Source organism: Mustela nivalis, assembly GCF_964662115.1.
Source record: "Mustela nivalis genome assembly, chromosome: 8".
Taxonomy (NCBI): Eukaryota; Metazoa; Chordata; class Mammalia; order Carnivora; family Mustelidae; genus Mustela; species Mustela nivalis.
In genome coordinates, this window is record NC_139027.1 from 66,124,333 (window position 1) to 66,150,856 (window position 26,524).

Consider the following 26,524-nt stretch of genomic DNA (forward strand, 5'->3'; position numbering starts at 1 on the left):
ATAGTATGTTGGTACTATCCCTTGTGCTGTTATGATGGTAAGTGTTTTGTATTTTAAATTGCTCTGAAAACCAGCCTTCCCCTCCTGTTTTTTCTTTCCAAAACAGAGCTGACATTAAGCGTATTTATTAAGGAATAATTTTAAGTTTGCAGGCAGATGAAGCAGCCATAATATTGAGAAAACAGGGCAAAGTAGAAACGAGGCCAAAAGTTGAAAGCGAGGGGGTGTGTCAGGGTGAAGGTGGGAACTTGAGAAACAGGAGAGGTTTAGAAAGGTTGCTATAGACCAGAGCTGGAGTCAGCAGAGGTTGGAGGAGAGCACTATGGGACAGCCCTGAGTGTGCGGGTGAGCTCTAAAAGCATAGGTTCCCCCAACTGGAAAAGGCTTAACAGTCTTCCTGACTTTCCTCAGCCCCATGCCACACACGGCAGGTGAGCAGCAGGATTACTCAAGACTACCCGAGGCTGGGTTCTGGCTAGACCAGTTTGGTTAGGTAAAAGGGACAAGCGCCCAGTGTGCTAGGGCAAAGTTGGAGTGGGGGACCCGGATACTTGATAAATACCTGGAAGGGATTTCATCTTTGGTAGGTATAATTCAGTATTTTTTCGAGAGCAATTACAAATTTCACTCCATTTCCCCACTTCTCAAAATACTGGAACTAGAGATCATGTGACTGCTGAAGAATCCGAACTCCCGGTATGTTAGGAAATGTACAAAGAAGCACAATCCAAAGCCTTGCAGCTCCTTTAAAATCAGATAATGGGGTCTAATCAGAAACCATCTAGGATTACCTGTAAAGCGAGGAATTAAGAGACACAGTTGCTTAAAAACTAACTGGTGCATAACTTGCTGCTGTCTACAAGGCACTGCTTTCACTATGATGGATCCTGTGCTCATCTCATGTTTCTAAAGTGGAAAAGGATTTAAATTGGAAGTAGAATTTTCTGAAACACTGGTAAAAGGCAAAACGAGTCCCTGCAGCAAGAGGTTGTTCCGCGCTCACGCCTCTTGAGATTCTCCAGTACTTGTCTCCGGTTAGTCTCACTGGGGTGTCTTGTCCTGGGTGATTAGAAAAAGCACCCAGGTATCTGCAGGTCTGTGTGGGAGGGAACAATGAAGGGCAGGCCAAGAAGAGCCTCTGTGTCTCTAATCAGGGTCAAAGGGAAGAATGTCAAGACAGACAGTCCTGAAATTTTGGCAGGGAGAAGCCAGGCGCTGCCTGATGTCAGACTCTTTGTCTGAGGTCCCCAGCTTTTCTATTTCTGCCTCTCTCTCTTCTGCTTGTGATGCTGGAGTTCACAGAGCCTGGTTCTTATCCCGGGTGAGGACTCAGAGGAGATATTTGCCTAGCTTATCGTCAAGAGTCCTCCCCACCCCACTTTCCTTCTCTCGTCCTCCTTTCTCACACAGTCTCTGAACATCCCACCTTGGCTGTCATGCCCTTCTCTCTGCTGTAGTCCAGATGCTGTCTAGCGTCCTATCTCCGAGGTTCAAGTTCCCCTAACATTACTGATGACAACTGGTGGAGACAGCTTGTTTTTGGTTCTGATTAGGATTTGCTCCCATGGATGCTGTTGATTCAGACACCATTTACTGCTCCTTCCTCGTTCATTCCTTCCTAATGTGGTCCAGCTTTGCTCCCAGCATGCCTTGCAGCTGTCATCCTGCTTTCTGGTTACAGCCCACTCTGGGCACTGAAGCTGTCAAGGCTTTTAAGTTACCAAGGATGTTGCTCTGTATAAAAAAGCCTTGATTATTCCTCTGGACCCTATATTTATCTCAAAAATGTTTTGTTCACTGCACTTTTGTTTTAAACTACACCCTGGTGTGAATTACTTTAAAATGCCAACAGAGTCCTGAAATGCCAACCCCTATATCTCTCAATACTATGCAGCATTTTTTTTTCCTTTTGTATATATCAAAAAGTCAATCCCGTGGCTGCTAATATACTTATGACAAGTGCCCAAACTGATGTGGTGAGGTAGCTTCCAAATTCTTGAGTTTTTAAGACTGAAAACTCTTAAAGGTCCTTTGTACCTCCTTCTCACACCTTTTCCTAAATTGAACAGGAATGAGTATTTTTACAGGACTGCTCAAAGACACCTTGTGACAAATGGAAATTTAGATGAGCCTCCGCTTAGGTGAGAAACCAGCTGCAGTGTTTGGAGTTGGGAATTTGCTTAGATTTCTAAATCTTAGTGGCCGGCCTAAATCTCAGCATGACAAAGCACTGGGTTGTAGACATCAGCCAGAAACAACCTTGGAATAATAGCCAAGTCAAGTTGTTTCGTAAAGTACATGACATTGGAAAGTTTGGGTAATTTTTCTCCCAAAAGAATGTTTAATTTAGACCAAATGTTTCTAAGGGTGGATTATTTAAGGGTGAGGCTTACTAAGGCACTTAGGTGCATATGGTCCTTTATTCTCAGTCGTAGGCCCTTTAAATTATTTTCTCTTTGTGGCCTTAGAAGAACAATGTTGCAGGCAAGATAAACTATAATTTATAGACCACTGCAGAAAAATCTATAATTTTTTTAATCAAAAGAGAACTCTGAATCTTCCCAGTGACATTTAACAATGTGTTAAGATTCCAAATTTGTGTACAGCATCCCCTGTTTAACAAGCTTTTTTTTTTTTTAAGATTTTTTTTTTTTTTTAAATTTATTTGACAGAGAGAGATCACAAGTAGGCAGAGAGGCAGGCAGAGAGTGAGAGAGAGGGAAGCAGGCTCCCTGCGGAGCAGAGAGCCCGATGCGGGGCTCGATCCCAGGATGCTGGGATCATGATCTGAGCTGAAGGTAGTGGCTTAACCCACTGAGCCACCCAGGCACCCCAACAAGCTTATTTTTAAAATAAGATTTTATTTATTTACTTGACAGAGAGAGCTCACAAGTAGGCAGAGAGGCAGGCAGAGAGAGGGGGGGGAAGCAGGCTCCCTGCCGAGCAGAGAGCCCCAGTGCGGGGCTCAATCCTAGGACCCTGAGATCATGACCTGAGCCGAAGGCAAAGGCTTAAACCACTGACTCACCCAGGCACCCCTATCAAGCTTATTTTAACATCTAGCAATGAACTGAAGAAGAAGGGGGAAATATTTCTTTATATTTACATTCCCACCTAATTTTAAGAAGTGATAGATAAAATTTTTGAAGCAGTCATTATTAGGCAGAAAGCCACACTGAATTAAAAAAACCAAAAGAAAACCCTGAATCTCATTAATTATGTGGGACTAGGGTACCTGGGATCACCCAACCCATGTCAATAGGAAGTACCCAGAGAGAATTCTTAAAACATCTTTGTGATCCATGTCAGATGGATGGATGTGATCCATCCATATCAGATGTGATCCATCTAACATCCATCTCTTCAGATGTTAGAGTTTTTAGTGAGTATTTATCCTTCCTAGTATGAATATGGTTACGTCGAGAAACTAGTAACTATGAGCTTTTTTTCCTAAGAAAATTGCCTGAGTATTTGGCTATTTTCCTTACCGATGTTCACAATAGCAAATCAGAAAGACCTAAAATAACATCTGAAACTATATAAGGATGCCAAGGTGGCAAAAACAAATTGGTTAGGTCTGGACTCACCAAACCCACCTGAACAATCTTGGGCAGGTGAAGAGACAATGACAGAAGGTACGCCAAGTGATACAGTGTGATACACAGACTCTGGTCAGAACAGAGGATTATTTTTTGTGACCCACAAATATTTCTTCAGGACCTTAGACACCCTCCCACCCTCCTACCCCTCTAATCGGGATGTCTCCTGTTAGCCATCACATTCCAGCCAGCAGGTGGCTATCCTGACATCCTTTCCGGACAAGAGGAAGCCTGATTCAACCAGATCTCATGTTCATTCAAGTCATATTCCACAACCCACTTCTGCAAAGTGTGACCCATGCTTTGCCATGTACAAGGGCCATGGGCAATTTTCCCCAGGTTAAGTCTGTATGCAGGTTAAGACTCTGTGCATATACACAAAAGCCTAGTCAAGGTAGCAATTCTGAGGCCAAAGAAAATGAACTCTTGTTGATATCAGTTTCTTGTCATCAGATATAATAAATGTGGACAAACCTGGCGACACCATACCTTTCTTCCACCGAAACTTCTTTCAGCTGCTGGTGTGGTTTGGTGCCTTCCATCTCCCTGATGCTCACCGCATAGATCTTGGTGGTGTAGTCAATGGCCTTCTCTCTAGCAACATCGCTGTCATAGCCTCAAACAATGGAAAGAAACAGGAGCGTGGAGTTGGTTGGCAGTGGGAAGGGAGGATGGGGGGGTGTTGTGCAGGAAGGGGCAGCAGCTCATGGCCGGTGGGGCTTGCTCACCTCCGTCCTCTTCCGCATCTGTGTCCGACTCCTCACTGTCCACTAGTTTGCTCTCTTGGGTCCCCACGAACTCCCTCGTCCAGATCATCAAGGCGGTGTCCGCGCCGCCCACCGTGAGCAGCACAGAGTCATTGTGCAGCCACCTCACGTTGGTGACGTGCGCGCTGTGCCCCACATACTTCTTGAATCTTGCATGCTGGCCCTGTAGAGCCAGAAACCCATGAGTACTCTATCCAGAGTCTCATTACTCCTGCCTCCAGACTATTTCACCCGTGTTCTTTTTTTTTTTTTTTTTTTTTTTTGACAGACAGACAGAGATCACAAGTAAGCAGAGAGGCAGACAGAGAGAAGGGGAAAGCAGGCTCCCTGCCGAGCAGAGAGCCCAATGCAGGGCTCGATCCCAGGACCCTGGGACCATGACCTGAGCCAAAGGCAGAGGCTTTAACCCATTGAGCCACCCAGGCACCCTTTCACCGGTGTTGTTTTCCAGAGTGGCTTCTATGGATACAAAGTAAGCAGTCGATCTAAGCAGCAGTTTCCCTCTGTTTCTTTAGAGTGGAAGCTCCATGAGGGCAGGAACTCGGCCTCTTTTTTTCCTAAAACATCACATAGCTTGTTACAGGTCCTCAGTATGGAGTTTGTGAGGGAAGGAAGAAACATTAGACTACAGAACCTACTTCTGGGAGCCTAATGAAGTGTACGAAGCTTATTTGTTTCTCTCAAATATCAGATGTACATTCTCCACAGGTCTCTAGTGGAAACTCCTGATGGTGAGTCTGGCTGACATTTGAGATGAGCTTCCCAGTCAACCCCCATAGTGGCTTCTGTACCACAGCCCAGGCTAGGACAGAAGACCGAGGAATTGCTTATAATCCTGGGGCCTAAAATAAGATTTAAAACACAGCAGTTTCTGCCACAGATACTGGAAACAATTTTCACTGGAAACACCCAAATAATTCATTTTAAAACAAAGTTAGTTCCTTCTCAACAAGCATAACCAAATAAAAGAGCCCAATTTATGAGTGAATACGGAAAGCTCTTCAGCGTTGCACACCCGGGCCACACAACATTCACCCCGGGCGGGGAAGGAAGAGGGTGAAATACAAGGCGGCGGCTCACACGGGGCAGTCCTGACATGCGGCGGAAGCCAAAGCTGCCACCAAAAAGCAGCTTCCATTTTTGGCTCATGAGCCATGGCCTGGCAAAAACAGCTCCGGCGAGAGCCATTTAAAGAGGGAGAGTTTTTCCATCCTCTCAGCAACAACCAGAGAATACCTTGACCGATGTGGGAAGCTGCACACTCTTTCTGAGGTTGTGAGAGGGCCATCGGTATCCCCAATGGAAACTGGACTCAATAACGGAAGAGGCTTCCAGAGGGTTTTGGACTGGCATGCTAGGGAACCTGAAACCAGCACAGACACATGGCAGGAGACAGGTGCAGCAGAGTGCGTGACTCTGAAATACTCTTAGTCAAGATCTCTCTGTATGGGGCGGCCCCCTACCTGAGAGAGGAGTGGCAATGCCCACTCCTCAACAGAGTACTGAGTGTAGAAAGAGCAGGGAAGCATAGAAGCAGGCCATATTTCCAGGAAGCCTTCCAGAGCCACTGGTTTGCTACAAAATAGGCAGAGATAATGGGAGCAAAGAAAACAGGCATAGTGGCGGCAGCCATGTGTCCTGCTGGTCTTCCAGTTGGAAGCAGGAACCTACCCACTGTATCTACTACAAACACAAGCTTATTTCTTGAGGTGGACAAAGAAAAGAGCCTGAGGAATGTTGCTCCATACTCCTACTTACATAATGGGATATAAGGTTTCTAGACAGGATGAGAGACGAAATCCAAAAAGAAAGGTTCTGGAGAAAAAAACATTCTAAGGTGATCATAATCAGATTGCAGAGGGAAAAAAAGTGACACAGGAGAAAGAGGAAAAAAGTTCTGAGCCACTGAAGGGATTTCACAAAGCTGAGATTCTTGCAGCAAAGAGGGATTCAAGATTCTCAGAATATGAAACAAGATCACTGCTCCATGGAACAATAAAGGGAATTCATAGTTACTAGACACTTTCAGGAAATTAGCTTCTCCCCCAGAAGGAAGAGGCCAGCTGGGATGTTGGGTGGTTCCCTTAGGGCCTATGGAAGGAGCCTCCTGCCGACCTAGCAGAGCCCGTCCAATGAGCTGTCCTTCAGGGTCATCAAGTCAAACCACGCATTTGTGTATCCCTCGTTGGGACTCTCTACCACAACTTTCCTCTTCCACTGAGTCACAAAAAAACAGAGAATCTGGAATATGTCTCCACAGGACTGGGTGTTGACCGCTGTTTGGTGAGGCTTACCTAAGAGTTTGACGATAGCGATGTACCCTCTTCCCAGATTCACATTTTACATAGGGCTTCTCTGCCTGTCACACTTAACAGACAAGGTTCCTTTCAGAAGAACCATTCTCTAGAAGCTTTGACTTTCTGGGAAGGAGACTTGAGAACATGAGGGTGGGTTTTAGAAATGTCAATGACGTGGTGTATTTTAACCTCACTGGTATAGTCGAAGGTCGCAACTTGCAAGGGAATGGAGGCTATGAGAACAACTGGGCAGCTATATAGATGGTGTCTAAGGAAAGAACTGGGTTTTCTGTGACATGATACAAGGTATTAGAAAACTGGGTGGACTCTGGAAAAGGACAGTCTGTTCCATGGAGGCAGGAAATAATGTGATAATCAGGGGACTAATACCTCATCAAGAAGATTTTAAACTGTAAAACTGAATATATAAGAGCACGTGTTAGTCATTGCAAGAAAACTGCCTGGAAGAGAGGCCAAGTAACTCCTAGAAAAGAAGAACAAGACAAGGGGTCAAGAAGAAGACATGACATTAGAGTGTAACAAATGGAACTTGGATTTTGGGCAAAGAGATTGCTCTGTGGTGATGAGCACTTGTAGGTATTATGAAGGCCCAATGACATGGGACTCCCTGCTAGACTACTGCAGTGGGAGGTGGCTAATGGGGTAGGACTGTCCTACCAAGACACCACATGTGGGGAGGGGGCTTAAACAACGGAAATTCATTTCTCACAGTTCTGGGAAAAGGCTGGAAAGTTTAAGATGAAGGTGTCAGCCAATCTGGTTCCTGGTGAGAGCTCCCTTCCTGGTTTAGACACACCATCTATGAACACATGGAAAGTGTGTTTATGGCTTTTCCTCAGCGTGTGTGTGCATGGAGAGAGAGAGAGAGAGTGATCTCTGTGGTGTCTCTTCTTACAAGAACATTAATCCTATCGGATCAGAACCCCAGCCTTATGCCCACATCTAACCTTACTTCTGCAAATGCCCTCTCTATATACAGTCACACTGTATGGTAGGGCTTCAACATATGAATTTTGGTGGGGAAGCAAACATTCAGCTTGGAGAACTTTGTCCAACAGGCTCAGAGCACTGGAGGAATATGACTATAGAGCTAGAAAAAATCACCAGCTTGGGTCTCCATATTTAGGGGTGAAAGTGTACCAGAAAAATCAGATTAAGAAAAAGAAGAGGAAGAGAAGTGACACTATCAAAGTAGTTTACATTGACCAGGGGTTTTCAAATGCTTTTAAATTATGAAACCATTTCTTTAATCAGATCTTACACAGTAGAACTCAGGAATAAAAAGATAATCAATCCAGCTTAAAATAGTGGATAAAAGATTTGTACAAACACTTCACAAATGGTCAATAAGGAAACAAATAAGTGCTTAGCATCCTTAGTCATCAGGGAAACATAAGTTACAAACACAATGAGATCACATTATCTGCTCCCAGGACAGCTAAATTTTACAAGTCAGACAACTTTGAATGTTGGCAACTGGACTCTCTTAACTTCTCTGTGAGAATGCAAAATGATACAACCACTTTGAAAAAGGTCTGGCAGTTTCTTAAAAAGTTAAACATGCACTTCCCCCTATGACCCAGAAATTTCACTCCTATGTATTTACATAAGAGGGAGAAAACATGTCCACAAAGATTCATCCAAAATATGTTGCTCGCAGTTTTATACAACCAAACACTGGAAAAGCATGTGCCCCTTGATAGCCATGTTGATAAACAAACTCTGTTCTATCCATTCAATGGAATTCCACTCAGCTATAAAAAGGAACACACTATTATTACACAGAATACCAAGGAGGACTCTCAGAAACATTATCTGAGTGAAGGAAGCCAGAAATAAAACAGCACCTATTTGATCATTCCATTTATATGAAGTTCTGGGACAGGTAAAACTTATCTATGGTGAAAAACAATGGAATAGTCTCTTCATGTGAGAATAGAAGTCGGAGGAGGGAACTGACTCAGAAGTTAGCATGAGGAAATTTCCTGGGGTAATGATAGTGATCTGTATCTTGATAGGTGTTTGGATCATGTAGGTGTATGTATTTGTCAGTGTTCACCCAAAAGGAACCTTAAGTGGCACCTGGGTGGCTTAGTCGGTTAAGTGTCTGCCTTGGGCTCAGGTCATGATCCCAGGAGAGCCCCATATCAGGGCTGAGCAGGAGCCTGCTTCTTCCTCTCCCTCTGTTCTATCCCTCCCTCCCACCCACTTGTGCTCTTTCTCTCTCTCAAATAAATTCATAAAATCTTTGAAACAAAACAAAACAAAAAAGGAACCTTAAAAAATTTTGTGTATTTCAACTATATAAACGTTTTACTTAAAAAACACCATAAGCAAATACTGAACAATAGGTAATGATAGGCATTTGAAACACTCAGGGCTAAGTACCCTGATACCTACAACTTACTTTGAATTACATATAGAATCTAGGTGGTGGGGTCCCAGGGGTTTGCTGTATCATTCTTTTGCCTTATCTCTATGCTTGACCATTTTCTTCACAAAATTTTGGAAGAAATCTTACACAGAAACTCAATGTATAAAATACAAAACGCACAGTGACTCTGATGAAAGCAGGGATGGGGCCCCAGGGCCCCTTCACTTGGCCCCTACCCTGTTGCTTGGGGTTGTCCTTGAGGAGCCTCCTTGGAATTCTGAGAGTTGGAGGAACACAGCTTGAAACTTCTGCAATAGGCAGCCCATGACTTGTTCTGTGGGCAAACTCATTTCAAAAAATGTAGCTGTAGGAAGGACAAGGGCTACAGAGAACTGAACTGTGATCAGACAGGAAGGGGAGCTGGTAAGTGGTAGTGAAGTCATGAATCATTGAGGGAAGGCTACTAGTTGGCTTTGGAATTTGGGACTGGATGTATACATGAGAAGTGTGTCTTAGAAAAAACTACAAAAATAACAATCTGACAGTATGTTAGCAAATGAAAGATCTAAGAGGAAGGCACCTAAAGAAACCCAAGTTGCTGCCAAGGAAACTGGTGTGGTCGGGTCTTAAGTGTACAAATGACGGAGGAGCAGACAACCAAGGATGAATACAAAAGTCTCACCCAGACAACTTTAATACAGTTTCAGGAATGCTGAAGTCAAAACCTAAGACACTGAAAAGGAATTTAAAGATATATTTAGGGGTAGAAAAAAAACAGAAGTTAGGAACACTATTTAGATCAGATTATTTAATAGCAAAAGAAAACAGATCTACTCATCTCCTCTATAAAGAGAATGCTCTTCAAACCAAAAAGAGCAAAACAGAGCTGTATGCATGAGTCTAGGTCCATCCAATGTGACCACAGAAGTCAGATCAGTAACAGCGGGGGAGTTTAGAAACCAGGAGAGGTGGCACCAAACATAAAAATGTTCCTGTACTCAAAAGGGAAAACATGTAGACTCTGGCAAATATTGATTCATGAGTTGATGCAATCCCTGGAAAATTCTAAGGTGAATTATTACACAAAAGGTCAATAAGCACTGGGAAAAGGAAGTAATGATCACTAGGCAAAACAGGGGTTCACTGTGAACTGCGTATCTTTTACTGATTGGTTTATTAGAAGGAGAGATTAAGAATACCAGAGACACAGTCCATGTGGCTTTTAGCAAGATATTTTCCAAGTTATTAATGATGCGTCCTTGGACTAGAGATAAAAATATGAGCTCGGTGATAGCACAGTCAGGTAAATGTACTGACCGAGGAACTCTAACCCAATGGGTGTACTAATAAATAGAATATTGAAATGAATGGGGGTCCTGGTGCTGCCACTGGGTTTTTCTAGTCTTTTTATTTCTTCTCCCCATGATTTAAAACTTCCACTTGTGAAATGAGAAGATAATGTGATGCTGGAAAGGAAAGTAAGTATTTTGAAAAGATACTTAAAAGATGTTGACAGGTTAGAACAATGAGGTGTAGTAACATAAATCTCATTGAGTACAGATATAAAGCTCTGTACTCAAATTTTAGAAAATCAATTGTGTACATACAAGATAAGGGATAACCTAAACATTTTTTCTGGAATGAAATCTAAGATTCAGCTGCACAGTGTGGCAGCCCATAGAGCTGGTGCCACTTGAGTGTGATCTAATCCAAATACAGAATCAAAAGAAGAAGGTAAGAGTCCCGCTGAGCCTGAGCTGGTCAACATCTGAAGTGGTGAGTTCCATTTCAGATGAGATAGTCTGGAATGGAACTGATAACATGGAGTGTGATCAGAAACAGGGGAAGCTGGAAACGTGCTGTGGGAAATGCCTGAAGAACCGGACACATTTCGGCGGGAGAAAATGAGATATCAGGGAGTCAAATACTATCTTCCTCCACATGAAGGGTCAGGGAGAGGACTGCAGTTACTTGGTGATGGTTCAGAAGGCAGAACTTTGGCTAAAGAGAAGAAACTTCAGCACTGTATAGAGCAGAACATTTTGACAATTGAACTAAGTGTTGGCAAAGATGCAGAGAAGTTGGGAACCTCGGTATTAAAAAAAAACACAACTATTTAATAATGAATTGGGCCGCTTTGTGAGGTAGTAAGTCCCTCTTCTCTGGAAGTATGCTAGTACAGGTTAGAAAGGCACTGGTCCAAGACATTGCAAAGAAATTCCTCCCTTGCAGTTGGTGAGATGTTGGATTTAATGGCCACTGAAGGCCTTTCAAGGAGGAATTGGATACCACGAGGATCCGACTTCTATACTAAACAAGTCAGGAGGTGTTTAGACAGCACACATAGCAAGAGGGCTGCTGATGACATCGCTGACTGCTTATGCATTCAATATTTAAAAATCCACTTAGATACAATACATAGCTTTTAGGTTATTGATGAGACTGAGCAAGTATATGCAATAAGCATGCAGTATTACCTTGACGGGATAGGAGAAAAGCTTAACAAAGCCAAAATCATCTCCGGTAGCTAGGAGGGAACAGTCTTTGGTAAGACTGGCCGCATTGACATCAGTCACGTCGCTATGCGCAGGCCAGATGCCCTCGCAGGTCGGCCCCAGGACGCATGTCCACGTGTCCCACTCTATCTTCTCAATCTTAAAAAGAAGGAAGGAAAATGAATATATTTTCACACAACTGAGAGATCTTTTTCACTGGAAGCACAGTTGGTGGGCAATGTTACAGTAGTTCCTGGCGTACAGCACAGTGATTGCCCAAGTCTATGCGTCCATTAAGCTCTGCTCAGCACGAGTGTAGCTCCCATCTGTCACCATCCAAGTCTATTACAATACCACTGACTGCATTCCTTATGCCGTATGATCTGTTTTTCTTTTTAAGAAGAAATGATATGAAGCGGAGTCGCTCTAACTGAAGACCTAGCCAACATCAGGCATTTGTGTTGTGATCTGAGGTGCGAAAGTTCCAAGCTGCATTTGTGAGTAGCCTCTGCATTATCTTAATAAACATTACAGTCAGGTAGCCATATATTTTCTACAGATAAAATCAACAGTTTGGAATTGTGGAAACCAGATGGCAAGAAAATCTCTTAGTTCTTCCCTAGATATGTACCATCACTGAAGCCATAAACTGGATCATTTCTCAGTGACAGCGGTACTAAGACTCTAGGCCAGATGATTCTCTGTGGTCAGGGACTGTCCCATGCACGGGAGTATTTTACTGGCATCCCTCTCTTCTACCTGCCAGTAGTCTCCCCCCCAAGTGGTCCCCAAACATTGGCAAATGCCCTGGAGGAGGGGCAAGATGGCTCCCAAGTGAGAACCACTCTGCTTCATTAATGACTCGGGCTGATCAGTTAGCATGCTATTTTTAAAAGTCACAGACATAATTTTTGTTTTAAAGGACTACTTTCTAGAAGGAATGAGTAATAAGATTCTGCAGCTAGCTTAAATCCTGTATGCTACGGAGAGATGATCTTAAAAAATTGAAAAACTGTTCATATTGCATTGCCCTAAAGTATATATTTTATCCTTTAAAACTGTTTTGTCTGAAATTCATGGACAAAAGACTTAAAATTCACATAGGTCAAATTGTGATATAATCTAGGCTTTCCTTTTTAAAATAAACAACAGTAACTACACTGTGTGTTAGACTCCCCTGGGGAGTCCGATCAGCTAGTATCTCCTAGTATTACAGAGGAACGGCAAGATAAGACGCAGCTAAGGTTTTAGTCACAACACAGGGAGGCGTTAAACGTATTTTAGTTACTGAAATTTCTCATTTCACATTCTGTCCTTTCTGGACCCACGCTGAACTGGAACCAAAAAGCTGCATTGGCCCCGGTGATTTGGGGGGCCTCGGGCAGGACCAAAGACAGGGGTGACTTGAGGTGGCTTAATGTGGCCTTCTCAGGAAGAGAAGGGAACCATTCCTGCTGGTTCTACAAACAGTCTTTCTGGCCACTGACTCCCTTCCAGGTTCCAGATTCCATTTCTGAGACGCCCCGTCTATCCCCACTGCCAGCGTGCCCTTTGTGGCACTTTCCTTGACCTCGTTATCTAGGCTTACCCTGTGGTCACCCTAGCAGATCCCCCTTGGCCAGATCTGGGCCTGTGGTCCCCAAGCAAATATCTCATTTGCTGGAAGCTCTGGAAATTGCATTGAAAATGGAACATTAAGTATGACCTCTGCAATCCACAAAACCACAAAGTGGTAAACTTGTTAAAAATCCTGGAACTCAGATGGAAGAAGGGTCCTCAAAGGGTCTTTTCCACAGCACCTCGCCTCACAGCTGTGTCATTACCATGGTGATTTTCCCGGGGAAGGAACTGAAGCCCAGAGAGGTGAGCCCCATAAACTGTAAACCACAGCCGGCTTAGGAGGAAGAGGGGAAGCAACCTCAAGAGAGCCGGCCTCCTAGTTCAGTGTGGCTTTAACTGCACCATGCTGCACTGTACCGATTTAAACAGACATCTTTAAAATATTTGTCATACTTAACAGTTTGCTGAGTAAGAATTGCATTAGCTTTACCATAGCTGTTTAAAGAGAAAAAAAAAAAAAATCTTTTTTGTAAAGAGGATTTCCCAAATCCTTCCTATGCAGCTGAAGGGCCTGACAATACTGGTAAAGGAAATGCTGAGCTGCCTCTCCAGGGCCCTGAGAAGGAAAGACTGGGGAGGCTAGGCGTGGAAACATCAGCAGCATGGCCTCCCCATTCAGCAGCACCAGGATCAGCCTCTGGGATACCAACTATGTACCGTAGAGTGACAAATGAAATCTTCAGAGCCCAAGGCTGGCATTGCAAGGAGCCACATAACATGAACTTCCCTCGTGTGCATCCATTTCTTAGACATAGTAAGTGCCCAGTGGTCCCAAGCTGGAGTCATTCCCCTCTCCACCACCAGGTTAGATTGAATTTTACTGAAGTATACTTATTTGGGGGCACCAGAACATGAAGGGAAAAGACAGATGAAGTGATGTAAAATGATGTTAAAATACACAGGAGAAATCCAAGAGGCCCCATGGTCAAGGCTGCCGAGTCACACACGGTCCCCTCAAGACTGGGACTGCAGCTCCACGGCTCCTGCTGTCCTGGAGCCTTCCTCTCCCTCTCTGTAAAAGGAGACTGACAACCATCACACTAGTCTGTTCTGGAGACAAAAACATAGGCTTATGAAGTGCCAGAACATTCACCAAGTATCTAGTATCTAGTGAACAAGTGACATAATTTAAAACATCTCTTACTCAAGGCTACGGAGGTTTCTTTAAAAAGTTAAAATAGCAACTGATCAGAGATCATCAGGGAGTGAGAGCAATTGACCAGTCAACAATCTCCATGAACATAACACCATCATCTATGACAACTGCTGTTTCTTATGTAGTGCATAAGTACCTTAGAAACCATGAAAACATTATGAATGGGCGCAAGTCCCAGTGTCCCTGTCCCACTTTGCAATGATGGGGTAGCAAACTGAAGTCAGAGAGAGGCGGATGACCGTCCCTCAGCTGTATACCCTGTGACCCCTTTCCTTCTATAGAAGCAAGACTTCCTTTTCTTTCATCAAAGGTTACACAGCAAATAAATGAATCGGATTATCTTGTGGGGCTGAGACAAGGTGCTTACGGCTCAATCAATCCATTACCTTTTGGCCATCTGTGTTCGCATGGACTCTGAGAGATCCACCTGCCCACAAGAGCAGCGGAGCCTTTAGGAAGGCATTAGTTCATGAATTCAGATTTTGTATATAGGCTTGGATTTCAATAATTAAAAAATGACCTCAGTGGCCAAGGACATGGGGAAAATAGGGAGGGGGAAACAATTTTAATACAAATGGATGGTCAGGTTGTTCTTTTGTCTTGAAAGGTAATTTCTCCCACTGTTGTTGCAGAAGATAATGCTATAATAAATAGTGAAGAGTGAGAAAGCATGTTTCAAGCATTTATGTTCACAGAAAGCTATGCACGAAGGACAGGGCATATCCAGTGGAAAAGGACTATTTGGTATCCAAGCTGCTAGCTTAGTTGGTGTCTCCCAGCAGAGGAAAATGGAACAGAAGGCAGACTGCAGGAATGCACCATGCTACACCAGCAGTCCCGGGGATCCATAGGTCCTCAGAATGCAGGGAGCTGGATTAAGCAGTCACATTTAAGACACAAGCAAGCTTAAAGGTACACTGAATATAACCCCTACCGATGGATAATAAGTGACAGGTTTTTATTTAAAATGGACATAGAGCATCTTCACAAAACACTTTTTAAAAAGCTCTGTATAGGACTGTTACCTCTGAAGGTCTTATTATATGCCGTTTGCCTCGTGGAGCTTCAAAAAAGAGTTGTTCTTTGGCACCCGAATTAACTTGCAACAATTTTCCTGGTATGAGAGAATGAAGCAGAAAGACAATTCACATCTGCATTTATCTTTCTATTGTAAAGAGCTAAGCATGGTTGCAACTATTCGGATTCATTTTAATCAGTCTCGTAAATTGAGCAAATAAATGGTGAATTCTCCAGAAGTGCATGTACAGGCAATTACATGGCATGGCTCAGACCCCGGAGCCAGGAATTTGTCAATGGGGACCTCATTCCTTTCAATGTGACCTTGCACATCCCTCCTAGATGTGCTGCTGTGTTTTACTCTGTTGCAATAGAAGTACATATTTTTCAAAAGCTTGACAAAATCTGGAGTTGTCTGTTTTTTGTTTGTTTGTTTGGTTGGTTTTTGCCCATTTTCCTGGTTGTACAAGCATGCAGTAAAAGGAAACTGCTTTGGCAAGAACTATGGCATCAGACATGAGAACCTTGTGGCAAGCATCCAAATGTACCGAGAACTAAATTCTAAATTTGTCCTTTGAAGTTTAGAAACTGGAAGATAAAGACACACAAAACAACCCACAAATGCTACCCCCACCCCTACCTTACTTGAAAATTTCTAAAGAAATCCAAGATTTTCTCTAAACAAAGGGTTGAGCAAAAGTGCTCTTTGGGTCTGATGTAAAATTAAAATCTTGAACTTGTTTTGATCAATGTTGAAGATGAGATATTCCGAATCTCCTCCCAGCACCTCACTAATCCTTTATGGCTTGAAATTTAAATGACTCAAAAGATACAGACCGGTATTTTTTCAGCATTTTAAAATCACAGGACATTTCAAACACACGTAGAAGTAAGAAGAGTATGAAGAACCCCTACACGTCCAGTCAGAGTCCAGCTTCAACGGTTACAAGCTCATGGCCCAGCCCCGTTCCATGAGCCTCCACTCAGGCCCTCACCAGATTCTTCTGAAGTTAACCTCAGGTGGCCTAATATTTCATCTTAAGTAATTCTGTGTACATTTACATCATACCATGTCTTCCCCTGCTTGTCCCCCATAATCTGTACATCTAGTAGTCTTGAAATGTCCTTCCTGCAAAAGTATTATCAAGATAAGAACTCAGTGTCTTCTACCATGCTCTTTAATGCTCAGGTGGGTGCCGCCTGGGTCTGCAAGCTGGTTTGGTGAACCTTCTGAATCTGCAGGTCTATTGCTCAGTGATTAATTAAAAACAAGGCTATTTTTGTAACTGAAAACCTTACTTGTTACTAATTTGCTGGGTTATAATATGGTGAGGAGAGGCCTTGGCTGTGAGGAGCAAGTGAGTTTGAAATTGCTTCCTTTAAAAGGGGCACATTTCCCTGAATTTGTGGCTGAACATACATAAACAAGAAAAAATAAAGGTAGTTAAAAGAGCTTTGGCTATTTAATATTATAAGAAAATGAATAATATTTTTCCAATGAACTAAATAGACCTACGAAGTATTTTTTAGGATTCTCAAGAGGAAGTGCAAATAACAAATGATCTGGAAAAGGGATCAAAGAATTCAATGACAACACTCTTTGATTCAGTGGTTAACTGTAGATAGCTTCTGACCATGAGATACTAAGAATCAAAGAATTCAATGAATCATAATCTCAAAAAAAATCATAATTTCCAGATAATCCCAACAATTTACTTTACACTGTAGTTTCAAAGGTAGTATTTTAAAGAACACCCCAAAATTATTAGAATAGTTAAGTGAAGCACTTTGTAATTCCAAGATTATGAGAACATCCAAGCACAAGAGACAAGCACCAGGAGTGCTGCTCAGCACCATAATGTCTGGGGGTACCAACCTAGCTCATGCCCTTTTCCTGAGAACTGACCCCTGCCTTGGGTTGCATGGACCCCATGGCCATGTTTATCCTCTGGAAGACAATGACCCAGGACGGGCCAGGACAGAGATGGGAGTGGGCACTCAAATTCCCTTTCCTAGGAACTCAGAATCTGGGAGACCCAATCAGTGGGTGCCTAGCTGGGATAAGATGGGAACTTTGGAAGTGAGGGTGGCATTTTGGGGCAACTGAGTGGACCATGTGCCAATGAATTAAGGAAAGCTGCCTGTGAAGAAAGAAGGGCCCAAAGGCTGACACCAGACCGAGGACAGCAGTGGACACTGAACTGAGCTTCCTTGGAGCAGGAGAGGAGAGAAGAGGGGAGAAGTGCCTGCTTGGTTTTCTGGTTCATTCCTAAAGCGAGTTCCTCAGGAGACATTGCTTCCAGCTCTTGGATTTCATGAGCTATCCCTATATCTTCCCAATAAGCTCATTGTTCATTATTATTTTAAAAATTTTAAGCTGAGTGGGTTTGAATTGCTTGCAACCAAGGATATGAAGGAATTTTTTAAAAACTGCAACAATTCTTTGTTAGGAAAAGTAGAATTATGGGTGTGATTCCTCTCCCTACCCCCACCATATTCTTTACTGTAATTATTACCTTTTTTTTAAGCATAGAAAAAATATTTAGTCACCACTCTTTTTTTTTTGCTGCCTTCTGCTGTCATATAAGCACCGAAATATTCTGAGAACAGAAGCAAAGAGCAAAAAATCTGCATAATCCACTTATAATTGCCCCTTAGTAAGAGTAACCCTATTCTTTCAGGATTCCCACATTTTTATTCACTAGAAATGTCTACTCACAAGGAGGAAGAGAACTGGAAGGGCCAGATGGCCTTGTTACTAAGTGGGTACAGGAAACCACAGTCCCCACAGGTATAGAGAACTAGATAATCCACAAAACTGATTAACACCCATCATCCCAGTTGCCATATGATTTACAAGTTAGAACAGTTCCGAAATTCAGACTAAATGTACCCAATATATCAGACTATTTGCAATGGAAATGGCAAGGAGCATTTTCTTAGGGCCCAAACTGTTCACTGATAAACAATCTTACAGTTCTGATATTTCTAGAAACAAACTACTATCAGCTAGAAAATGTTCTTCCATATTTTCTCTCTCCCTACATTCTTTTTTTCTTTCTCATGGATTTTGTGCAGGAGCTTCACTCGGGGGGAGCTGGTTTTCCTGCAACAGCCTGATGTGCTTTTCAATGATCTCTTAGGACCCGTAGTTGCCATGGACACGAAAGGCTGCAGGGGCTGGTGACTACACCATCCCCGCCCCTGACGAGCCAGCTGGCTCTGGCAAATGTGTTCGCTATTTTTGACAAGATCAAAGCAATGAAACAGAAGCCTGCTCCTGAGTTCTGCTCTCTAGGCCCTCCAGACCCTCGAGGCCCCACCATGAAAGGTGGGGAGGCTGGTCTCGAGGCAGTATGGCTTGCTCCTGACATCAAGCCTTGTGAGAACTGGGATATCAGGAGCACTAGCATACCCATGCGACACGTGTCTCAGGGCTGTCATGCTGGAGTTACACCAGGGAAGATCCACGGGCATACTTGCTCTCATTCTCCAGATAGAATAAGCCCCCGAAAATCAGAAGTATTCTATTCTCCTCTCCATCCATAGAAAATATTTAGTCTGATATGTTCACCTGACCCAAGGTGCCACTTAGGACAGGAGGCGAGGAGGCTTTTCAAAGACCTCAGCCTCCTTACTCCCCAGGGACTTTTCTATCACCCTGAGCTCTCACTGGACTACAGAGGCTGGCTTAGGGCAGAATTATGGAAGTAGTGAGGTGTGTCTCTCTCCCTCCAAAGTGGTGCCTCCACATTGAGGGCCGTCTATATAGACCATCACCGGGACACCTGCATGATTGCAACCTACCGATCCTGGCCAAGATCTTGCTCTTTCCATCTAGGACTTACTCCTCTATATAGCCCTAGCATCCCACACAGGGCCTATACATTTGCCGAATTAATTTTTTAGAGATTTTATTTGTTTATTTGAGAGAGAAAGAGAGAGTCAAAACATGGGTAATGGCAGAGGGAGAGGGAGAAGCAGGCTCCCCATTGAGCAGGGAGCCCGATGTGGGGTTCGATCCCAGAACTCGGGGATCAGGATCTGAGTCGAAGGCAGACTGACAGAGCCACCCAGGTGCCCCACATTTGCAGAATTAAAAAAAATACTCAAAACACAAGTAAAAAATGCAGTAAGATATCATTTCATACCTGCAAGGACAGTGACTATAAAAATGATGCCCCCAAATCAGAAATAACAAGTATTGGTTACCGAACGCCATACTCTGCTGGTAAGAATGTAAAGTGGTGCAGTTGCTATGGGAACCAGTACATTAGTGCCTCGACAAATTAAACATACAATCACCATTGACTCAGCAATTCCCCCTTCAGGGTCTATACCCCCCAAGAATTAAAAGCAGGATCTAGTACACCCATATTCATAGCTGCCTTATTCACAATGACTAAAAGGTAGAAGCTACCCCGGTGTCCATCGATGCATGACCGGATAAACAAAATGTGGTCTATACATACAGTGGGGTATTGTTCAGCTTTAAATTGGAAGTAAATTCTGATCCATGCTACCATATGGATTAATCTTAAGTGCCTTATGTTAGGTGAGATAAATCAGTTATAAAAAAAAAAAAATACTGGGGCTGCCTGGGTGGTCCGGTTGGTTAATTTCAGCTCAGGTGGTGATCTCAGGGACCTGAGCTCAAGCCCCACCTCAACACTGTGCTCAATAGGAAGTCTGCAATAGTCTTTCTCTCCTTCTCTTCCTGTCCTCCCTGCGCTTGCACTCTTTCCCTCTCTAAAATAAACGAAAAAATCTTTTTTTTTTTTAAAGATTTTATTTATTTGACACAGAGAGATCACAAGTAGGCAGAGAGGCAGGCAGAGAGAGGTGGGGGGAAGCAGGCTCCCTGCTGTGCAGAGAGCCTGATGAGGGGCTCAATCCCAGGACCCTGAGATCATGACCTGAGCCAAAGGCAGAGAGGCTTAACCCACTGAGCCACCCAGGCGCCCCTAAAATGAATGAATAAATCTTTAAAACACCCAAATACTGTCTGATTCCACTTACACGAGATACCTAGAGTTGTCAGATTCAGAAAGACACAAGTAGAATGGTGGTTGGCAGGCGCTGGGGGTGGGGAGAAGGGGAGTTACTGTTTGGTGGTTTACAAGATGATTGATTTCCACACATGGGCGCCAGTGAAAGGTGCACAACAGTGTGGATGCAGCTGATGTCCCTGAACCACACATTTAAAAAAGGCTAAGATGCTAAATTTTATGTGTTTTTACCACAATTAAAACTAATGTAAAAGAAATCTTCTCAACTGAAATTTATTCTTCCTATGTCCCATTTTCTCTTGTAAATAATAATTGAGCATAGACCCCCACCAATGGTCACTGACATGGTGGGATTTCACACATTGTGCCACGTACCGTGTGAGTGTTAGATTCCCAACAAAATGCCCCATACTCTACTCTGTGTGCACCAGGCCACCCCTGACTGTCCTAAATCCTGCTCCCAAGACAGGGTAAAGAGGTACATTAACTAGAGGACACCCGGGGGGAAATCACTTTCTCTCCCCCCCCCCTTTTTTTTTCTTTTGCTTAAACAATAAAGTGGAGAACATACATAGAGGGGGCTGAGAAGCTATTGTCTCCCTCTATCCCCTGGGCTTCTCTGGTCTCTAGAGGACTCTCAGGACAGCAGTGTCCCACCTGGTCACCGAGCCCAGCCTAGGCCCTGCGTCTGGCCAGGCCTGGACATGAAAGTGAGAGGGACTTATTTGATCTCACTCGCCCTTGCTGGGACTTGCACCTTACAATCCACAGCATGCTTCCATCCTTCTGGTGCACTGTGTAAAATACCTATGGGTTGTGAGGCTCAAATAAAATCTAAATTCCAGGGTGGCAAGTATGGTTAAACATGAACACCTGCCTAGCAGAAGTATCTGTCCATCTATGGCCAGTACTTCCAACAGATACTTGAAATATTCTGGCAACTCTGAAATCACCTCGCTTGGATTGAGGCCCTCAACCCCTCTCTCCTGGCTGATTTTAGTTGCTTTCCAACTCCAGGCTTCCTTGTCCTCCCAAGATGGCAGGGGTTGCCCCACCCTAAGTCCCTCAGAGTTACCTAATCCCTCCAGGGTAAAGGGCAGAGCTCAGCTCCTGGCATGGCATAAAGGTTCCTTCACAGTCTGTCCTGGTCTTTCTCTCCACAGTCTTCTCCCTTCTTGCCCTCAGCCAGTCAACATTAGTTTCTTTATCTCCCCCTGTTCTTCCCACCTCCTGTCTTGAAATGCCATATTCCCTCTGAGTCTGGAATGCTCATCCCAGACTTCATCACCTGGTGAACTTCTACTAGTCTTTCAAGATCCACCTCAAAGGATGTTGCTTCCATGAGGCTCCACAGGTTCCCCCGTGAGCTCTTTCCTCAGAGGCACCCATGGTCGTGGTGCTTTTCTCTCACAGTCAACTAAAACTTCTTTGAAAGCTGGGTCCCCGCCCATTCCAAGATGCCTACCCCAAACTCTTAACATCAGCCAAGTCCCTGGGATGAGACTTAAAAGTGACCCACCCTGTAACGGTGCAGCCCCGCCCTGCATGTCTAATGCTGACACAACCCATTCCGAGGCCCTGCACGCCCCTGCCTGTGACTTCCCGCTTCTCATTCCCAAGCCTTACCGTCTAGGCGGCTGCACTTCAAGTACAAGTCTGTCTCCCTCACTAACTTACAAACTCTGGTGAGAACTATAAGAACTGTGTCTTACTTCTGAATCATCCACATTGTCTGGCTTAAAACTTTGCTGGTAGAAACTGGATTTGTCATGGGCGTGACTTGGAGGAGGTAAGGGGGTGGCCCTCCCTTGGAGAGCAAGGTGACATGAGGTGCGCTGAATGTAGCTCTCTACCTGTGCCGGAAGGTGAAAATTGCTGGAGACTTCCTGGGCCATTCTTTGAGGGGGGGGGGTGGAGCACTGATAGGAAAAGGGAAAATGGAAAGGGGGAGACGCAGGGCCAGGACACAGCATGCTGAACCCAAAGGTGAGGGAGTGGATTGCTACGGTAACAGAAGGCACCTTGTACCTTTAATGGTCTTAAAACTCAGTGGCTTGAATAATAATAATAATAATAATTATAGTAGTAGTAGTAATAAGACAGAAAAAATACTCAAAATGTTAACAGCAGGTGCCCCTGGGGTGTAAAGTTACAGTCATTTATATTTATTGTGGGTTCTCCACTCAGGTTTTCTCCAAAACTCAACCAGTCTTCTCTCTGGAAATAACATGTGAATGGTATTGACTTTTTTAAAACAAAGATTATATCTTAGAAGCCACAACATACTTTACCTCTTGAGTCCCAGTCAATGTGTGTAATATAACTAGAAGCACCTTTACAGATGCCAACCCGTTTGCTTGTAAGGACATTGTAAATATCCACAAAGTTATCATGGGATGCCACAGCAAGGTATTTTCCTGTATCTGCAAAGAAAATGTGCAGTTAAAACCAGTAAAACCCAAATGTTTTACACAGGAATTTACTTGCAGGAGCTTATTTCAAAATGGCAAAATGGTCAAGGAAGTATTTAAATAGTCTGTTTTTATAAATTTTTGTCCCCACATAGTCTAGAAAGTCTCTGCTATAATCTTCACCTTTTGAAAATTTAATATCAGAGATCATTTCTTTTCTGTGATGGAAGGAGACCATGTCTTCAACAGTGTCAGCATTTACGACCAGGAAACTCCCATCATTCAAGCCAACTGCTAAGGCTTTCCCGTCAGGGGAGAAGGCACAGCATCTTCCACCTACAAAAGAATCCACGAGGAATAGTTCTCAGCACGATTCTATTTTAAGCAGACTCAATGAAGAGAAGGAGACATTTGCCCATGTGCATTCTGCATAGACATGTGACAGTGTCTTTAACATTACCTGTGAGAAGAACTACAGCTTCGTAATTTGAATGTATCTTCCTTTCAAACCCAAGGACAATGATCAGAATGTTAAAAGGACAACAAGGACAAGAACAACCAAAAAAACCCACCAAACAAAACATTTTCTCTTTCTTTAAGGTTTATCCATTCATTTCTTACTACTTGACTATCTGGAATTTTCCAAAAGACCCCAGAAGTGAATGGGGGAAAGGAGTGAAGGATTAATAAAATCAGTACTTTTGGTTCCAAGAAAAGAGAGGATATTTGAGAACAAGAATACTGGAATTCAGTTTCCAGAAACCTTTTTGGATATCGTGCCTTACACACAAAATTTGCTTTAGAGACCTTGCTGATCTAAGAGCCACTCCAAGTCTTTGATCCAAGAGTCCTAATGCAGAATTCTAGAGGTGAAAGATTTTATCCTGCTTCTTCTGTTATGAACAACACTTTTTCCGAAGGTGTCAATAAGACTAAACAGTACGGGCTGCCAGTGCCACGTGAGCCATGCTTCCCACTGCTTTTCAGGGTCACAGGGAGACATTTCTGAATGAGTGTGGACTCTGTGTGTGGGGGTGTTTAAAAGGACCCCTGTTTAAGAACCTCCCCCCCCATCTTTCTTATTGTCCAGACTTTGGTAAGCACCCCTCCTAGGGACAGGACAGTCCCACAGCCTTGTGCTAAGGAACTCCAAACTCCGTTTCCACACGCTCCCCTCTGTCACGGTTCATGGTATGCTGAAAGCAATGTCATACCAGCAACTCCAAACTGCCTTATCTAAATTCCATCTTCCTTCATGCACTCAGGTAGCAACAAGTCATTTAGGTACTGCGAGTCACACCTGGTGCCAGGGCCGAGAGAACACAAGACAAGCCTGCCCCTGAGGAGAGTCAAGATTAGGTTAACCATATGCTGCAACATATAAACCAGGACACTTCTCAGAGTGAAAGGGAGAGCTATTAATAATTACTCCAGGAAAACCACTGTGAACTGGATTAAATGGTCATCCACCTAAGATATGTTGGTAGTTTTTCCACTGAACTAATTTTTAACCTAGTGAGTAAAGTTCATTGTCTGACACTGAAGTCACTCATAAGGAGGTCTTAGTATGTCAATTTCCCCATATAAATTAGTGGTCAAAGGATTCAGTCTTGTGGTTAGGGGCATGGGCTTCGGAGTCAGACCTGGGTTTGAATCCTGACTCCCCCACTGACTAAGCCCTTCAAGTCCACTATAAAGAAAGGCAAGATGGCAGGGAAAAACAGCCTTAGGCAGCAGTCAGAGGCTTGCTCTCTGAAGCCCACTCTGTTTCGGTCTGAGTTCAGTTCTGTCACCCATCAGCTATGCAATTTCAGGCGAACAACCTAAATTCTCTGTGGCACAGTCTCTCAGTCTGTACATGGTGATAGTAATAGCCTTACTCCCTACGTTCCTGTGAAGACCAAATGCAAACTGCGAGGAATCCATAGCTCAACAGGACCAGCCACCATCATTTTACTATTGTCTTGACATCTTTTTTCATTTTATCCTTCGGCAATACATTCTCCACGTCTCTCTACTTGTAAAACTACCCAGTACAAATATTTTAGGGCCAGACCCCAATCTCAGCCTTTCCTAAGAACTTCCACAAATGCTTTGAGCCTCAGCTAAAGTTGTCCTTGGCAGCAGGCCTTCTCCCGAGCCTCCACACAACCTGCCTTGTACTAGACATCTTTCATTTGTCTCTCCACATCCGCTCTCCCCCCTTCCCTGTGCGGGCCTGCACAGATCGTGTCAGTGGCCTCCCTGGCCCTCTGGCCTGGAAGAGCATGAACAGGAGACTGGAGGGAGGGAGCAAGGAAGGAAAGGGAACAGAGAGTTTGGGGTCCAGAGCCCCCAGGCTTCCTCCCCTGCAGGGTCCCTGCACACTGGCTGCGGCCCTGGGCCGAGGGTCCCAGCTCCTGTCTCGCCTGTCTCACACAGCTCTCACTTCTGGGTTCCAGCATTGCTCTCTCCTCTTGCCCTTTCGGGCCCAGGGCTGATGAAAGTACCTGGCTGTCACCAGTCGCATGGCACTGCGCTATCCCTGGTCTTTCCTCAACATCCTACTCACCCCTTTAACAATTGGTCCCATTTTTAGACTCTCCTCAAAATCGCCTTATTTGAATAAGATGGTCTCATCTGTTGCTGGGACTCTGTTCAAACCCTGTCCATCTCTGACCCTCGAGATGAGACAGTTCATCTTAGGATGCCCCAGTAGCTGACACAGAGAAGCTACTCAACAAACGTTTGCCAAATTCGCACTTCTTGGTATACACCTCTTCGTTCTAGTGGTTAGAGTGTTAAATATATATTTACAAAATTTCTTGATAGTAACTTTTTTTTGGTAAAACTTTTGTTTTCATCTAATAAAATCAGTTGTAGAGACAGTTGGACATAAAGATAAAACAGCATTCTTTACAAGCTGATGGGTTCCAATAGACTCTCACAGCTCTCCACAAGAAGAAGAAGGACATATTGCCCCCAGGTGGTAAATGTCTGTGCAGTGCAGGGAAAACGAAGGAAGTAATGGATCAGGCCAGCTTTCTGGAACGTCTGTCTGTAGCAACCAACACTGACTTCCCACGACCTGGTGTACGTGGGGGCACGTACCAGGTACTCTAAACAGCAGCTGAGTGCAGAACGAACCAATACACAATACACGCTGCTGTTGGCAAATACTTTGACAGATGTGTAAAGTGGCATCTCATACCTTTTTTGAGCTTTCGTACTGCCAGCATACGGTGTTGGGAGGATAATTCCCAGATCCGAAGCGTTTTATCGTCGCTCACCGTTGCGCAGATGGGCAGGAGAGGGTGGGCTGCCAGCCCCCATACTTCTCCCTCCATGTGCCCCTGTGGGAGAGGAAACAAGGCCATGCAATCTCAGTTCAGGCTTCCCGGCTAGCCCTTCTGCGGCGCTGGGCAGGGTCCGCACCCTGGGAGCACCTTCAACATGTTCACATGTGAAAAAGCACAGGCTGAGCTTCCTTGAACCAAAACAAAAGCACTCAATAATTTTTTTCATTTGAATCTAAAGGTGGGCCTACAGGAAGTCGAAGTCTTCATTTGTAAAGAAAACATGGATTTGTTGCTCATAAGCTGTATTTATATGATGCCAAACATCTTTCCTTTTTAGAAATATCTGGATAAATAATAAAACACCCTCATTTGATCCTCTTCCTTGATATCAAGTTAAAACAGTGTATACAGGTACACATACACTGGTAAAACAACTTGATCATGACATAAAACACCTTTATGAATAAACCCATGTTCTAA

General features: G+C 43.9%; 1 protein-coding gene across 18 annotated transcripts in view; it reads right to left on the reverse strand.

Annotated features, from left to right (window-relative positions):
* Window positions 1-26,524, reverse strand: part of EML6 (EMAP like 6) — a 278,846-nt gene that overhangs the window by 40,373 nt on the left and 211,949 nt on the right. For 17 of the 18 annotated variants that reach the window (XR_014314884.1, XR_014314885.1, XR_014314886.1 and 14 more), the window contains exons 22-28: window positions 25,957-26,098; window positions 22,950-23,102; window positions 22,647-22,778; window positions 15,355-15,443; window positions 11,536-11,712; window positions 4,328-4,529; window positions 4,089-4,215 (exon numbers count right to left, since the gene is read on the reverse strand). Coding sequence is in view for 12 of the 18 variants with exons in the window: in XM_082743567.1 (XP_082599693.1) it covers window positions 4,089-4,215; window positions 4,328-4,529; window positions 11,536-11,712; window positions 15,355-15,443; window positions 22,647-22,778; window positions 22,950-23,102; window positions 25,957-26,098 (1,022 nt within the window). In the remaining 6 variants the exon portion in view is untranslated. Of the gene's footprint in view, window positions 1-4,073; window positions 4,216-4,327; window positions 4,530-11,535; window positions 11,713-15,354; window positions 15,444-22,646; window positions 22,779-22,949; window positions 23,103-25,956; window positions 26,099-26,524 lie in introns of all 18 variants that reach the window. The other variant, XM_082743563.1, reaches the window with a different exon arrangement.